This window comes from Peromyscus leucopus, chromosome 4 (genome assembly GCF_004664715.2).
Source record: "Peromyscus leucopus breed LL Stock chromosome 4, UCI_PerLeu_2.1, whole genome shotgun sequence".
NCBI classification, from domain to species: domain Eukaryota; kingdom Metazoa; phylum Chordata; class Mammalia; order Rodentia; family Cricetidae; genus Peromyscus; species Peromyscus leucopus.
This window is the reverse complement of record NC_051066.1, coordinates 46,146,063-46,162,188: the sequence shown is the minus strand read 5'-3', so window position 1 is coordinate 46,162,188 and position 16,126 is coordinate 46,146,063. Positions and strand designations below refer to the sequence as shown.

The 16,126-nt window shown below is 45.0% G+C and overlaps 1 protein-coding gene across 1 annotated transcript in view; it reads left to right on the top strand.

Annotated features, from left to right (window-relative positions):
* Positions 1–15,522, top strand: part of Lrp2 (LDL receptor related protein 2) — a 162,068-nt gene extending 146,546 nt beyond the window's left edge. Inside the window, 13 exon segments of the mRNA XM_028882005.2 lie at positions 86–251; positions 1,594–1,722; positions 2,400–2,620; positions 3,253–3,429; positions 5,017–5,136; positions 7,500–7,590; positions 8,368–8,435; positions 8,573–8,690; positions 8,899–9,028; positions 9,742–9,843; positions 11,317–11,445; positions 13,809–13,880; positions 14,036–15,522. Coding sequence (XP_028737838.1) covers positions 86–251; positions 1,594–1,722; positions 2,400–2,620; positions 3,253–3,429; positions 5,017–5,136; positions 7,500–7,590; positions 8,368–8,435; positions 8,573–8,690; positions 8,899–9,028; positions 9,742–9,843; positions 11,317–11,445; positions 13,809–13,880; positions 14,036–14,194 — 1,682 coding nt within the window. The 3' untranslated portion in view covers positions 14,195–15,522.
* Positions 15,523–16,126: the final 604 nt, after the last annotated feature.

Genomic DNA, 16,126 nt, shown 5'->3' with positions numbered 1-16,126 from the left:
ATCGGTTATATCATGGAAATGAGGCAGAGAGATCAGTAAACGACTCACCAGACCCAAGACGCACTCTTCTGTGCCTCCTCTCCAGGTGTTGTATATTACACTGTGCTGGGACAGGGCTCTGCGTTTGGTGCTATCAAACGTGCCTACATTCCTGACTTTGAATCTGGTAGCAATAATCCCGTGCGTGCAGTTGACCTGGGCCTGAAATACGTAATGCAGCCAGATGGACTAGCAGTGGACTGGATTGGAAGGTAAATATGACACTCATCTCTCTTGCCCCTTTCATTTTCATGGGGCAGTTCTGGTTTTTCAGTTCATCATGGTTATGCTGGTCAAGTCATCAGCTGGCATAGCTCTACTATGCCTGGGCCTGCCCTAGCCACAGCAATCACCCCTGCTCGCCTCTTCCTGCAGTCCAAACATTGTCCCTTTCTATATTCAGTGCGTGCCACAGAAGGGTTTGGGAAAGCACCCAGGTCCAGATTCTGTGTTACATGTGAGAGTTCTGTGTTTCGAGACTAACTTTGAGTATGGCAGTGTTGTTCACTGGGGAAATTCTTCAAGAGTATCACTGGAGATTAAACATTTCCCTCTGGTAATTATTTGGGAAAAGGAACAAGGCTCAGTTTTTAGTATCCAAGCTAGCTGGCACCAACTGGTGTCAAAGTCATAGAGTTTTTATCCCTGTTCTATTCTGTTGGACCGTCTAGAACCTTCTGGCTCACAGTTTGGATGATCTCTAACTCAGAAACTTGTGCAGAATCTTGCTCATGGATACCTGATATACAGCCTGGTGTGGAAGTGTTACCAATAAGCCTTTCCTCCAGGGGAGGCTTGCACTGCAGAACACTGGTGGGAGAATCCTAACCTTGAAGACGAAGTGGGAGGCCTCAGTGGCTCCCCACCCTCCTGGAGAATGGAGTCATTTGAAGTACAAATTCATTCTCCTCTCTAAACCGTCTTGTCACAGGAGACTCGAGCTTCTCCAAAGAAGTTCATTGGGTCCCTAAGGTGCCTGCAGGCTAACAGGAGACTCAACCTCAGTGTTCTCTGTCAGGAAGCAGGGCCTCTGAGAACCATTACAGAAACCCAGATGTTAACTCACCTCCATAAGGAAGTGGTAGCGGTGCATTTCTCTCATATGAAGTTTTATGTCTTTCTGAGCCTCAGTGGATGAGGGAATTAAGAGGCTGCAGGACTTCTCTCGGCTTCTTAGGGAAAGCTTACATACAGCCTTAGACGTGGAAATAGGGGCAGGCTAGCTTTGCTGAGTTTGTTACTTGGAAATGCTGGTGCTCCATTCTTCTTGATTACAGTTGGGCTTTTTGCCAAAGGGGAAGAGACTCATGGGCAATAAGAATTAAAAGCCACACGCCTTCATCTGCCTGTGACTCAAAAAATCGACGTGAGGCCAGTCCATCTGACATAACCGCTTCAGGCACTTCAGACACAGTATCTGAGTAATTTGCAGGCATCTGAGTATTTGTCACACTGGCCAGAACTTACAGACTTAATTTTCTCATGTTCATGTTTCTTTTTAAATGATTGGTCCAGGCTTTTCTATTGTTTAACTCTGTCCTTTTCTACATTCAGGCATATTTACTGGTCAGATGCCAAGAGCCAACGGATTGAGGTGGCTACCCTTGATGGAAGGTACCGGAAGTGGCTGATCACCACCCAGCTGGATCAGCCAGCTGCCATTGTTGTGAACCCTAAGCTAGGGTAAGTATTTGAAGGGATGCTTTAGTCAACATGTAGTTCCTAATGGTGAAATTCCACGTGGGAATTTGTCTGCTTACACGAATCCCTTTCTTGACTTTTATTTGAATGCATTAAAAAGTATTGAAATTCAGATGGTAATTTGGGTGTATTACATTAGCCATAAAAGACGTGTTTATACACACACACACACACACACACACACACACACATTGATTATTTGTAGAAATACTCTGTTTGGTAGTTGACCTCACCACAAGAACTAGGTTAGTCTTTTTTTCCTCTTGATTTTTGACATTTAAGTGGATACTTAGCATTTATGTATTAGCATCTAAATTCTTCTTATTTTGAATAGATCTAAGTCCTTTTCCTGTTTGGTGTCCTGTCTTTGTATATGAAACACTATGAGTTATTACTTTGATTCTGGTGTCTTCTACATGTGAAATCATGGTCCCTAGACATTCAGCTTAAAATGTACTTCCCTGAGAAGCTCTAACTCCCAGTGTGGACTTGACCTCAGCGTCATATTTTATGTCTTATGTGTAGCATATGTTGGAAGTAAAGAGACATCTTTGTAGAAACAGTCACACTCAGGAAAAGTGTTGACTGCACCGTTGGTGACATTTCCTGTGCCCCAGTACTAAGATGAGATGCTTCAACCAGGGAATGTTCTGTTACAGGCTTATGTTCTGGACTGACCAGGGAAAAGAGCCTAAAATTGAGTCTGCCTGGATGAATGGGGAGCATCGTAGCGTTCTGGTTTCTCAGGACCTTGGCTGGCCAAATGGCCTTTCCATAGATTATCTGAATGATGACCGGATCTATTGGAGTGACTCCAAAGAAGATGTTATTGAGACCATAAAATATGATGGGACTGACAGGAGACTCATCATAAATGAAGGTTAGGAATGAGTCAGAATTCATGTATTTATAATTGTCTAACATTTTCTGTGTGTCTGTGTGTAATTCCTCAGATTTGTTCCCATCAATTCCCAGCTGCTATATTAAATTCAAATGAATTCATAACAATAATAATCCTTATTGTAATTTTAAGTACCAGGATCAGATAATGAAAGAACTAAGATTTCTGTTCGGTCCCTCTGAGATTTTTGCCTCTCATATGTTAAGTCATGTGTGTCCTTAGCAATCTACATCCAATTGCTTCTAGACCTATTCATTTCCATGTGCTAGCCTGTTCTTGTATTCAATTAGAAACATGTAGAAGGAAAGGAGTGTTTTGTTTTATTATCCAAAATCTAGACAGGACTATATCAATCCAGTGCATAGCACATTTCACCTAGCTGGCCAGGACTGTCTTATATTCAAAGTGGGAGGCAAGGAGGGTCTTAGTTCATCACATTGTTTTAAAAAATGGAATAAAACCAGCAACTCCAAAGTCAGACATTTATAATAATCTAGTTTATCCGCCCAAATATGCTAGCTATTACTTCAATCCAAACGACGACAGCAGTCACCGTAGTGCTGGGAATTGTTTCATTAACTCTGATTTGTTTCTCCACTGTTGGTAAACAGCAATGAAGCCGTTCAGCCTGGACATCTTTGAAGACCAGCTGTACTGGGTAGCTAAGGAAAAGGGAGAAGTGTGGAGACAAAATAAATTTGGGAAAGGAAATAAAGAGAAAGTGCTGGTGGTGAACCCTTGGCTCACTCAAGTTCGAGTCTTTCATCAACTGAGATACAATCAGTCAGGTAATAAGCCATCTTGGAATGCGATGATGAGCTGGACACCTTGTTTTGGAAGGGTGGCTATAGCGTTAGTGGATGATGATGGTCATGATGGAGTATGCATGGGTGCTTTAAATATTTTGAATCCAGAAAGAAAGCATCATAGGCTGAACGAACAGAGAAAAACTATTAGAAATGTTTCAGTCAGTCCTTGTTTGGCATTAGGGAGATAGACTTTTTAGGTCACAGAGTCTAGCAGACAACAGACCCGTGCTTTGAGAAATCACTCAGTGTCTCTGTCTCATGAATGTCGGAAATCATGTCCATTCTTAAAATGGCAAAACCAGATACTTAATCTTGTGAACCCTTAATCTTGTTGATAACCGCTTCTTATTTTTGTACCATTCAGTCCCATTTCCTAGGGTTACCTGTGATAATGTCTCAACATTGTGTGGAGAAAATGAAAGGATATTTTTTAGATGAGGAAAGAAATTAGCCTTTACCAAGTTATCTGGCTCTAGGTTCTTCCTTTCGGTAACCTGGTATCTGCTACTTAACTTAGCTTAATTCTACCTCATCTAAAGCTCAGTTTTTTCTCTCATTTATCCTGTATCCTGGCTCTGGCTGAACTCTGTTGCAGGTTTGGATAAGTCATTCTCATCTAATCTGCATTTCTGAACCAAGGACGGAGTTTACTGATGTTCTGAGAGCCTGTGTTAGCCTCAGGGAATTACAGCTCAAAGCTGAGAGTTCCAGGAACTCACACCGGTGGTGAACATGTGTTCTAGGAAGTAGTGTTCTTGAATGGCTTTTATGTGTTTTTCCCAGCTTGTCACTCGAATACTCAATGTAATAGTCTGTGTCTTAAGTGACCTGGTGACCTGGCTCAAAGAAAAGCAAAGTCTGGGGACTGTTTTTCGGTCAGGTGAAGCTCTGGGTCCCATCTGGGGAAATGCTGACTTGAGATGAAGGCTTGGGATTTCTACTTCATCCCAAAGGTGCTAGATTGGCATTCACGCTGGACCAACAGCCTTCCAATCTCAGCATGTATCAGACTGGCAGACCTTATTAAATACGGCTTGCTGCACCCGACTTGTGGGTATTTGAAGTTTTCACTTAGTATGGGTTCTGGTTGTGAAAGGTGAAACCCATTCCCTAGGCCTTACTTCTCAGTGCAGACTGAGGACTGATGACATCAGATGGGATTGGTCAGCAATGGGATGCCTACTTAGACTCCCCACACCCGGAACTCCTGAAGCAGAATCTGAATTTACACAGATTTACAAACATCACACGGGCCATTTAAAATTACTTAGCACCAATAGATGTTAAGTTTAGGCACGAACCAAGAAGATTCTCACCTTCCAACAGCAGAGATGAGTAGTAGTGACAGAGACTGTGAAGAGCAAAGAAACCAGATGGGAATATTGAGCCACTTTGGGGTGGCACAGGTGGTAGCGTGGGAATCCAGGTAACATGTGACCTAGAAGTGCTGGGGTGCTGTTTGTGCTCTGCCAATGCCACACAGAGCCCGGCCAGTTCCTAGGCACACTTCGGTTGGGGTACTCAGTCTCCTGTCAGGGCCTAACTCTGTTCCCATCTACTTTCCAGTGTCCAACCCATGCAAACAGGTCTGTAGCCACCTCTGCCTGCTGAGACCAGGAGGGTACAGCTGTGCCTGTCCCCAAGGCTCCGGCTTCTTAAGCGGCAGCACCGTGGCGTGTGATGCAGGTGAGGATACTCACTGCCTGGGAAGCTTTGGGGCCCAGAGCAGCCCAGAGGATCCTGTATTTGTGACCTTGGCAGAGAAACATGAGAAGAGCTGAATGAGGCGGGGGGGGGGCAGTCATGTTGCCATTTATGTTATAGAGACATTTTGAAGAGGGGGTTTTCCATAAGACTCTTCCTCTTTCTATCCTTTCTTCTCCCTACAGTAGATTCCCTTTGTTCTAGAATTTGCTCAAGGAAGAAAACCATTTCCTGGGGGGGGGGGGGGGAGGAGCCAGCATAGGGGGCAGGTGGCTGGAGGATCCTCCTGCTTTTCTTACATGCCCCTTTCACAGTTTGAGCTCTCAAAGGACTATGTTTTGAAAGCTGAGAAATAACATCCGGACTAAGGCAGAGGTGGTTTCATTCTCCTGCAGTGCCTTGGGTGAGCCATTTATCAGTGGCTTGTCTAAATAGTTAATAAGTCATGGGGATAACTACTGTCCCTAACCAATGTCCTCTGCTTAATAAGCTACCAGAAAGTCATCCTGCAGTTCACCCTGCAGCCTATGTTACAGCTAACATCCTTGGGGAGCTTCCCGAGGAAATGAAGAGACATAAACTGTTCCTACCCCTGGGGGAGCAGGCAGTTCAACAAGGATTCATCTCATTCGGAGAAAGTGCTAAGGGTGGAAACACCTCTTTTGTTCTCTTCTCTTCTCCTGCCCTGGGTACTCACCCCAGTGATAAGATTCTGCTATTTTGAGGCTGGAGAGAGGGTTTAGTGGTTTAGAGCACTGGCTGCTCTTTCTGAGGACCCAAGTTCAATCCCCAGTTCCCACATAGCGACTCACAACCACCTGTGATTCCAGTTCCAGGGCATCTGACAATTTCTTCTGGCCTTTGAGAGTACTCTCACTCTGTGGTGCACAGACAATACATGCAAGCAAACAACACAAACACTCTCTGAGATTCTCATTTAAGAGCTTTCTCCAAAGTAAGCCCATTAGTAACAGTCATTGTATACAAGTCCTTGATGTGGTATATTGTTAATTAACATATCGGAACGTGTCTATGGAATGTGTACTCTGTACTAGGTGTGATTGAAAGTACCAGAGATAATAGAAGTGAGTGAGACAGACAAGTCCCTTCTCTCGCTGAGCTAATTTGCTAGTAGGATAATAAACAAGAAACCTATGAATATGTAATAGGACAGATGGTTAAAGGATAATGGAGAAAAATGGACCAGGGCAGGAAGAGGCACAGGGGTGGCCTGGTAAAGGGAACCTTGAGTAGAGACCCACAGAGCTCGGAGAGTAGACAAACTCCTCAAATAAAACACACGTGTGAAATACTCAGCCAGGGAGTGTGCCGGGGGTGAACCAGGAGCAGTAATCCTGTGGTGGGTTCCTTATGTAACCAACCATCTTATTAAATAAGAAACACAGAACCAATGCAAAGAAGAAAGCCAAGAGGTCAGAGCTAAGAGCTAAAACCTTACCCCTCCTCCTGCGTGGTCCTACCTCTCTGAACCAGAGCTACTTCCTGTGTTAGTCTTTATATATATGAGTTTCTGTTCTGCCTTCTCATTGGTTGTAAACCCAACCACATGACCACCTCGTCACGGCCTGTCTGTATAGACCTCCAGGTTTTCTATGGTTGGTATTGAGATTAAAGGCATGTGTATCCAATACTGGCTGTATCCCTGAACACACAGAGCCTTACCTAGCTCTGCCTACCAAGTGCTGGGATTACAAGCATACGCCACCACTGCCCTGCTTTCCTATGGTTTGCTAATAGCTCTGACCCCCGGGCAACTTTATTTATTAACATACAAATAACATTTTAAAATAAATAAAATATCACCATACACGTGTGATAAATACTCATCCAGGGAGTATGCCGGGGGTGAACCAGGAGCAGTAATCCTGTGGTGGGTTCCTTATCAAGTCAAGAGATCCCTTGCTAGCTGTCCCTTGGGTGCTTGCATGTCTCTCTGTGTCTGTGTGTCTGCCTCTTGCCTGATCCTCTGCTGATGCTCTGGAGTCTTAGGTTGCAGTTTCAAGCTGTGTCTAAATTAAACCCTTGCCTTTAATGGTTCCCCGAAGAGAATCTGGGGGATTTCAGGTGACACGATTTATGTTCTGGGTTTAGCATCTCCTCACTGTTTAGAGGAGGAAAGGATTCTGCAGTTTCTATGAACAGGTGTATATCACTCCCCAGGAACCTGTCACTTTCCTTTCTCTTAGGGAGCAGACGGCAGCTTTGTAGGAAGACTTGTCAACTAGCTTGGCCCCCCTCCCCCCCGAGTCCTGGACAGGTTTTGCATGGTGCAGTGCTCTGCTACAGTGGCCGACTAACCCATGCATGGCTTTTCCTTTCTGCAGCCAGCGAGCTTCCCATCTCCATGCCTCCCCCATGCAGGTGCATGCACGGAGGAAGTTGCTATTTTGAGGAGAATGACCTCCCCAAATGCAAGTAAGTCTGACTCTTGAGGTCCCAGCTGTAGGCCTTGGCTCTTCTAGGGAAACTGAGCTCTTAATCTAGCTGGGAAAACAAGTGGAAGGAGCTTGCCCAATTCACCATTTTCAGGTCTAATCAGCTTGTCCTCCCTCTTTGGGGGAGTCTGCAGAAGGTGAGGGGTACTTCCCAAACCATGCCTGTCATAAGTAAGCCTCAGCTGAGGCTCTGGCTCAAATGCCTATGCGCATTTCTCAGGGATGCCGCCGTTCTAACACTTCTTGGGAATGGCCCAGTCATGTGGAAGGGTGAGGAGTGAGAGACAGAAAGGTGTCTCCCCATGCCACCTCCCACCTCACCTGGGATGATGGCTTAGGAGTGTGGCCGGGCAGCTGACAGGAGAGAGAGAGGCTTCAATACAAGGACTATGACAGGCAGACTCATCAAAGTCCGGAGTGAAGGAGCCTGTTGGAAACCTTCATCCCAGAACAAGAGGAACAATCGCTTTCTCGAAAGCCGTTGGAGGACGGAACGTTGCCACTGCCCCTGTCGTTTCTCTCTAAGGAAGAAAGGCACGGAGCAGGGAAGCAGCCAGTGGGCCTGTTTCGTGAGGCTGACCCTTACAGGGACCTCTGCACCATACGTGAATTTCCGGGATCAGACCGGTGCTCTTAGGTTGGCAGGAGAAGCAGACGGGGTGCGGGCTGCGTTGCCGGTTCCCCGGGCATTTCACTGGGGCAGAGCTCTCTCTGCCTCTGTGCACGCAAAGTCTCAGTCAAGGCCCTTCGCTTCCAGGTGTTCCAGTGGCTACAATGGAGATTACTGTGAGGTTGGGCTCTCGCGAGGCATTCCTCCAGGAACAAGTAAGTGTCGGGGATATGGGTGACCTGCAGTAGTCCCAGCCTCCCAGCCTCCTTTTGACCTGGTCTTTGAAAGCTCAAAGGCTCCTCTAGCCTTCCTTGTCATGTAGTGATGTTGACTCTGTTTCTCCTCTGTACAGCAATGGCTGTGCTGTTGACATTCCTGATCATCACCATTGTTGGAGCTCTGGTCCTGGTTAGCTTTTTCCACTACAGAAAAACTGGCTCCCTTTTGCCTGCTCTGCCCAAGCTGCCAAGGTCAGTTTCTGTGTGTTGGTTTGGCTTCCGACACGTGACCCCCATTTCTTGTTCTGATCTTGTATTTGGGAACGTGCTTTCATGGGTTCGGGTAGACACATGTGTTCAGGTGCTGTGTTTGACACAGTTAAGATTCGGTAACATGGCAGGAAAGTAATCATTACAAAGATTAAAAAACAATACAACACATTGTTTTGGTTCATTCCAGCTTAAGCAGCCTTGCCAAACCCTCTGAAAATGGAAACGGGGTGACTTTCAGATCAGGGGTTGATGTTAACATGGACATCAGTGTGTCGCCTTTTGGTCCGGAGACAATTATTGATAGATCCATGGCAATGGTGAGTGAGGCTTCCCTGGTGTTATCTGAGGTTTTTCCTTTGCACTAACTGATGGAAGAAACGCTTCTTATGAGGAATCAAACTAATCTTGGGGTATTAAAATGAAGAACAAAGTCTGTCCTCTACAGGCCACAGAGTTGATGGAAACTAGGACTCTCTCATCTTCTAAGTATGCATTTATAGGCATGGGCTGACCTTTTCTGATTCTTTCTGGCCTTGTGTGTAGAATAGGCCATGCCTACCTCTTAGAAGGAACAGATGGTACACTGGGTGATGATCCTAGCACAGCCTTGGCCCAGCAGGGGCTTTCTGTAATCTGGAAACTCATTTCTGATACGTCGTTTCCATCCCCAGCCTTGCCTGAAAGAACAATATTCCTCAGGCCACCCTATTTTCCTCTATCTTTCCTCCCACCCACCCTTTGCTCCACTGCTTACCACGGTGAGCTACGTACATGAAAGGGCCACAGAGAATTCAGCCAGAGGAAGAGTACTTGTGATTTCTGGAGCAGATGGCTTAGTTCATTTTTATTGGTTGGAACAATGCTTTGCTACTTAGAAGCCCTGGGTCCCCGCTGCTGCTTTCTCGCCCCTGCCCTCTCTGAAAGACATGTTTTGGGTGACTTTGTGCGGGTGGGCATCCAGATCTGAGGGACACACCTTTCTGCCTGAAGCAGGTCAGTGGGTGTGACCTCTCTCTCTCCTCTCCACCAGAACGAACACTTCGTCACGGAGGTGGGGAAGCAGCCGGTGGTATTTGAAAACCCAACATACGCAGCCAAGGACAGCACTTCCCAGGTCACCCTGGCAGCTCAGGTGAGATGTCACACAACCCGTTTTCAGCCATCGTTGCTGTTGAACCTTTCTGTGTTGTAGAATGTTCCACAAGGCCTCTGACCTGCCCTCCTAACGGGAGGAAGCCCAGTGGCCTGTATCTCAGCTTCCCTATCCTCACTCATGAAGCTACCCTGGTTTACAGCCCTGCACATAGTCAGAGCCCTGCATCACGGCAGAGACGTGAGACTTTGCAGCCATGCGTGGGGTGTTCACTGTCCTCAGTCATTCAGTCTGAGCAAGGGGTATGAATCTATTAGAGATCCAGGAGACACAGAGCCCCATGATGGATGCAGGAACATATGGCAGGAATGAATAAAAAGAGATAAGTGTCATGAGCAGGGGTGGGGGTGGGGGGCCGTAGTGAGAGGAGGACCTGTTCTGAAAAGTACAGAGGTCTGAAATTAATTTGCTTGGTGAAGGCTTGTTACTCTGTACTTTTAAGAGGAGCTGGGAGAAGACATAGATGTTTAGGCACACTGCTTTTCAGTAGTCTGGACTAACATCCTGGTGCTACCTTTCAACCCGCCAGCTTTTGGCCTGTGCCTCCTTCATCTAAGTAGACACAGTAAAAAGCATTCAGTGTTTGCTAGTGACCAGATTTCTTTCAGACTCAGCATATGGTATATTTTAATATGAGGTGATAGAAACATTTCCTTCAAAAGTAGCTTTTTTGGGAGGGAGGGATTTGGTTTTTCAAGACAGGGTTCCTCGGTGGCTGTCCTGGAACGAGGCTGGCCTCAAACTCACATATATCTGCCTGCCTCTGCTCCCCCAGTTCTGGAATTAAAGGTGTGTGCTACCATGCCTGGCAAAAATATTTGAATTTTTGCCTGCTCCTGGATAGTGTATCTTGGAATAGAGAAGACATTTCATCTGGTATTTTCACATGAAATAAAACAAATGCACAAATACAAATACACATAAGTTTAAAAAGAAGCAGAGTGGTGGATGTAAAGTGCAAGAAAAAGGAGTGTATTATATTGCCAACTGTTTTTTTTTTAAATTCATCCTCTTTTAGGCAGTCCTCAGATTACTCATTTTATTATTTTGTTTATCTATTGATCTTTTGAGACACAGTCTCACCATGTAGCCCTGGCTGGCTTCAAACCCACAGACATTTGTCTGCCTCTGCTGGGATTAATAGTGTATGCCACCACGCCCGGCCATACTCATTCTGGTCATTGAGTTTGTGTAACTGCTCTTACTTAGCACGTGGTTGCCAGTGTGCGATGAGAATATCTTGGGAATCAAGAGTCTTGCATGCAGCAGGAATTACATTAAACAAGGAAGCCGGATAGTGAGGGGTGTACTTGACTACCGGGGTTGACGTATTCAGTGACCTTGTGATATTTACAGCTGCAAGGGGCACTCATCTGACAGTGACTGTGGAGAACAAGGCAGAAAAAAGTATTCAAGATTCATTTAACCATTTATTCTTTCAAAACTGCATAGGGGCCATCAATATGCTCGCAGGTGACTGTATCAGAAAATGTGGAGAACCAGAATTATGGAAGTCCCATAGATCCTTCTGAGATAGTTCCGGAGCCAAAGCCAGCCTCCCCGGGTGCTGGTGAAGTTCAGGTAACAGAATCGACTCATGAAAAGAAATTTGCAACGAGCTTTGAAAATTTCAGGTTGATATATATATATATATATATATATATATACCTAATATATTTATATTATATATATATATATATCTAAAGAATGGAAGACAGAATTCTAGATCTAATATATCTTCAGAAACAGGACATGAAAATTTGAGACATTCACAAAGCTTGCATAGTGAGCGTACATATAAAAGACCCTTCCCTGGAGAGTCTGTTTCCAACTTGCATTTGTGGCTTTACTATTACCAATGTCTACCACTAGGTGGCACTACTTATTCCCTCTTCCTCTAAATCTAGACACACCTAATTGTCCAGCCTTGGCATTTCACAGAATATTTGGGCTGTAATTCAACAAGTACCTTCGATAAAAACTGTATTAGTGAATAGTGTACTACTAACATTAGTGAGCACACATGTAGCCATTCCAGGTCTACATGCTTGATTCTGGACACTTATTTTACCTCTGAGAGCGATGACTTAACAATGTCCCTCACAAGGGGAACTCTGGGCAAATTGGAAATGACAGTGCTTCTAGATACAAACAAAACACGGTGGAGGACACTGAAATGTTCCTGGTCCTTGTTCAGAAAAGTTCAGCAGCATCTTCTCTAATTCAGTGTGACTCAGAAAAAATTACCTCACACACACACACACACACACACACACACACACACACACACACACCATAGAAAGGCAGTTTTAGTTCACTGTTTTCCCAGGGACTTCTTTCTCCTTGAGCTATATTTAAAAGTGGACATTGAAGGCTTGTGTTCCACAGACCCCAGATTACTTGAATGTCAAATGTTCAGTCCCTAGGTCTCACTCTACTCCGAGGCAGTGCTAGACTTTTCATTCTTATCATTTTCTTTCCAGTCCATCCCAAATCCTAGGCATCTTCTTAATCAGAGGCAGCGCTGTGTGTAAGGAGGGGTAATGTGGCAAGAAGCTGTTCCATCTCCCCCTCAACCCGGGTTCCAGCAACAGGATGGACATGGAGGGATTGTTGAGAATGAGAGCCAGGCTTCCCCAACTGCAGCCCAGCTCTACATCTTTGCAGTCCACTGGTTCTTCCACTTGCCTCAGTATGGGTTGAGACCCTCCAGGTTCTGTTCTCTCCCATCTGTCCGGGGGTCCGGTATCTGTGACCCCTGGGACACTAGCTAGGCACTTGGTTGAGGGCAGCAGACGCACTTGATTAGTTCACTGAGGATATTGATGTCCAAAGGAGTCTCACAAGTTTAGCTTTCTTGGTAAACAGAAAATACTTATTACTCAGTCCTGTCATTTTCCACAAGTTGCATTGACCTGCATGGGATCTCCCAAGGAGGTTTGGAAATGAGGATCACCACATTCCTCTTGTTAGCAATTGCTTAGTTTCTAAGGAGCTACTGCAGCCTGGGACAAAGCCTGTGAAGAGTGTTGGCCTTGTCCACTCGACTTCACATTTTCAAACACAGTGCTTTGACCTCCGTGTATGTCTCCACCTTCCCTTGTTTGATGGCATACAGAATAGTTGTGTGGGTTGGGTGAACGGTCGTGCCTGTCTTCCAGAGTCATGTGCTGCTGGTACCAAATTTCACAGCCATCTTGTAAAACATATGGGCTTCCTGAGCTGCAAGTAGGGGGAGCCTGTCAAAGAGGTGGCCAGCACTACAACCGTGTTTTCAGTAGTGTGGGGCCAACCCACTGGTGTGTGTGTGTGTGTGTGTGTGTGTGTGTGTGTGTGTGTGTGTGTGTGTGTCTTTGAGTTCTTCAGTACATAGGCCTCTCTGCTTGTCTGCCACAATTTAGCTATTTGTCTTGCTGTGACTCATCCTGTGTCATGCAAGGGATTGTTGAGATGAAATCAGAACCTCATAAAATTCTTAAAGCAATTTCTGACACCCAGCAAGCACTGAGTAAATGTCAGTTGTTTGTGATGATGATGACGACAAGGATGATGATGGTGGATGTGATGAAGTAAGAGGGGATATTCTGGCCAAGACAGTTTTGGAAATAAGAGACACAATTTGACCTTTTCTTGAGCTTCTCGGCTGCTCTAGAAACCTCTGTGTGTCCTAGTGTTTTGCATACCCTGTACCTGACTAGCTGCATGGCAAATCTTCTGGATGGCATAGGTCCATCTTCAGAAGCTGCATATTGACACTAAGGAAGGGTTTTGAAATTGTTCTATGAAACCAGCTGAGAGGGACTAGAAGAGAAACTGAACAATATACTGCTTAAGTCACACCCCCAAGTTACTAAGAATTGAAAAACCTAGGAAAAGACATCCACAAAGAAAACAAACTAGAAAACTCCATTACTGAGAGCCTTCTATCTCCTCTGTTCATTTAGGGTACGAAATGGAACATCTTTAAACGAAAACCCAAACAGACCACGAACTTCGAAAATCCAATCTACGCAGAGGTAATTTTGAATCCCTGCTCTAAGCACAGACTCTCCCTGCTTTGGCTCACACTGGGATTATTCTGGGAAACTGGCAAAGGCCGGTCCTCACACAGAACTGTGTTTGGTCATGCTGTGGAAGTGAATGACTGATTCATGTCTTCTTGTGGTTGTAGATGGACAACGAGCAAAAGGAAGATGTGGCTGTGGCTCCCCCTCCGTCTCCTTCTCTCCCTGCTAAAACTTCAAAAAGAAATCCAACTCCAGGCTACTCTGCAACAGAAGACACATTTAAAGACACTGCAAATCTTGTTAAAGAAGATTCTGATGTATAGCCACACCAGTTCTCTAGGGAATGATTAGATACTCACTTTTGCACATATATTTTTTACGGACAAATGAAAAAAGTTAACATTCAGTACTTTATTAAAAATATATTTTTCTCTGTTTGCCAATAGTTGAAAGTGTGTTGTGTGTCTTTTTTACTCATGCCATTTCATATTTTTACAAGTATCATGAGGTACTGTGTATATCTTGCACTGATGTTGTCTGAGGGAGATGCTGTGAAGATATTGTACTTCTGTAAATTTTGGAAGGATTATCACATCTTTTTGCATCTGCTAATGAAAGTATCTGTCGAGTGGGTTGCTGAGCTGAAGACTAGATGATCTAATGAGGAAACGAGTTGGCTTAGGGCTTTGGATATGCCTAAAGAAGAGGTACCACTCATGGCTCCTTTAGAGCAATCTAGGAAAGGCCTCTCCAGGCTTCATTTGTGGGTCCATATTTATACATCAGCACTTAAATGGATAATCAATGTTCAACATTACGTGTCAGCTTGGTTAGTAAGTGCTCTAATAGAGGCTAGTGGTGGCTACCTAGACCGTGGATGCTTCACACAACACAGAGGGTACAAAAAGGGCTTCAGTTGGACCTCCTCCGTGCCTCGTCTTCTAACCGCAGCCGGGTTTTCAATGCGCTGTGCTCCTTGTGGCCAAGTCACCCTTTGTGTCTGTCACCTCATGTCCCACACTGGCTTTGTGTTTCGTGGAAGGAGCTCTCTTGCTTGATGGACCTTAGATCAACTTCCGCCCTTGCCTGGCATCTCAGGTGTCATGTACCTTAGTCACTGGAATTCTGTATAGCTGACTTACTGAAACCAAACCTGTCTCTCCATGAAGTGGGGTGCCAAGCAGATACCAGTTAAGCTGGGTGTTTGCCTCTGTGTGCAAAATATTATTGTATCGACTATTTATTTCCTCAGTTGACAATGAATAGAAAGGGAAAACATTCTTATTGAGCCTTTTTCAGGTCTTTGCCTTAATGTGTACATTTGTGTCAGGATGTACTGCACATCCCAGCTCTTCTTTTGAGTAGCTGATATATTCTCTACGACAGGAACCACGGCATGAATATACATCTTCCATAGCAAGTAGCATTCCTGGTTCTCTGTGCTAATATTGCACATGTGTTAAACAATGAATGAATGGAAGGGTGGGAGAATGAATGAATGAATTATACTACTGATTATTTTATGGTCGAGTTCTCAAAATATTTCGTTGCTCATATTTTGAGTACCGATTGTAATTACTTTTGATTAGAAAAAAAATGAAACTGGAAATGATGCTGCTGAAAATTTCTAATAAATGTGTATTTTATCAGATGTCTTTTGTGTCTCTTGTGTCCTTCCTTCTTGAGCCTTGGTCGTAAATTATTCGAATTGTGCTTGATTGCTCTCTGGCACAGCAATGCCTTGCTCCACTCAGTGCATTTTTTAGTGGACACCATTATGAAGAGGATCCAGATTTTGGAGTTAGCTGGACCCTTGGAGCCGAAGTGGAGATGGGAAAAGGGTTTGGTTGTGTTCTACTGTCTTGGTGTCCTTGCTATTTGAGATGTCACAGCGTGGAGAACAGAGCCACAGACGAGTTGCATCTTTTCTGGATGCTTCTAAGAATATTCTTGTTTCAGAAAAAGGTGGAGAGCCCACCCCATGCCCTTTTGCACAATTCCCAGCGTCTAGAACTGTTGGAGCCATGCAGGCTTTCCTCAGCAGGTCTGCACATAGAGGATGACTGGACCACAGGCCCAGGTACCAGGTGTCTGAGATGCTCTGCACTTGGCTGTGCTGGGGGCCGGGGGGGCGGGGAGAGGTCTTTTGTTCCACCCCTTTGCATTCCTCTAAAGACCCTCGGGAAGAGACAGTCAGGGCCGATGGATTAGGATCCAGGCCCTCTCGAGGCTATCCTGTATTTTCTATCTTTTTC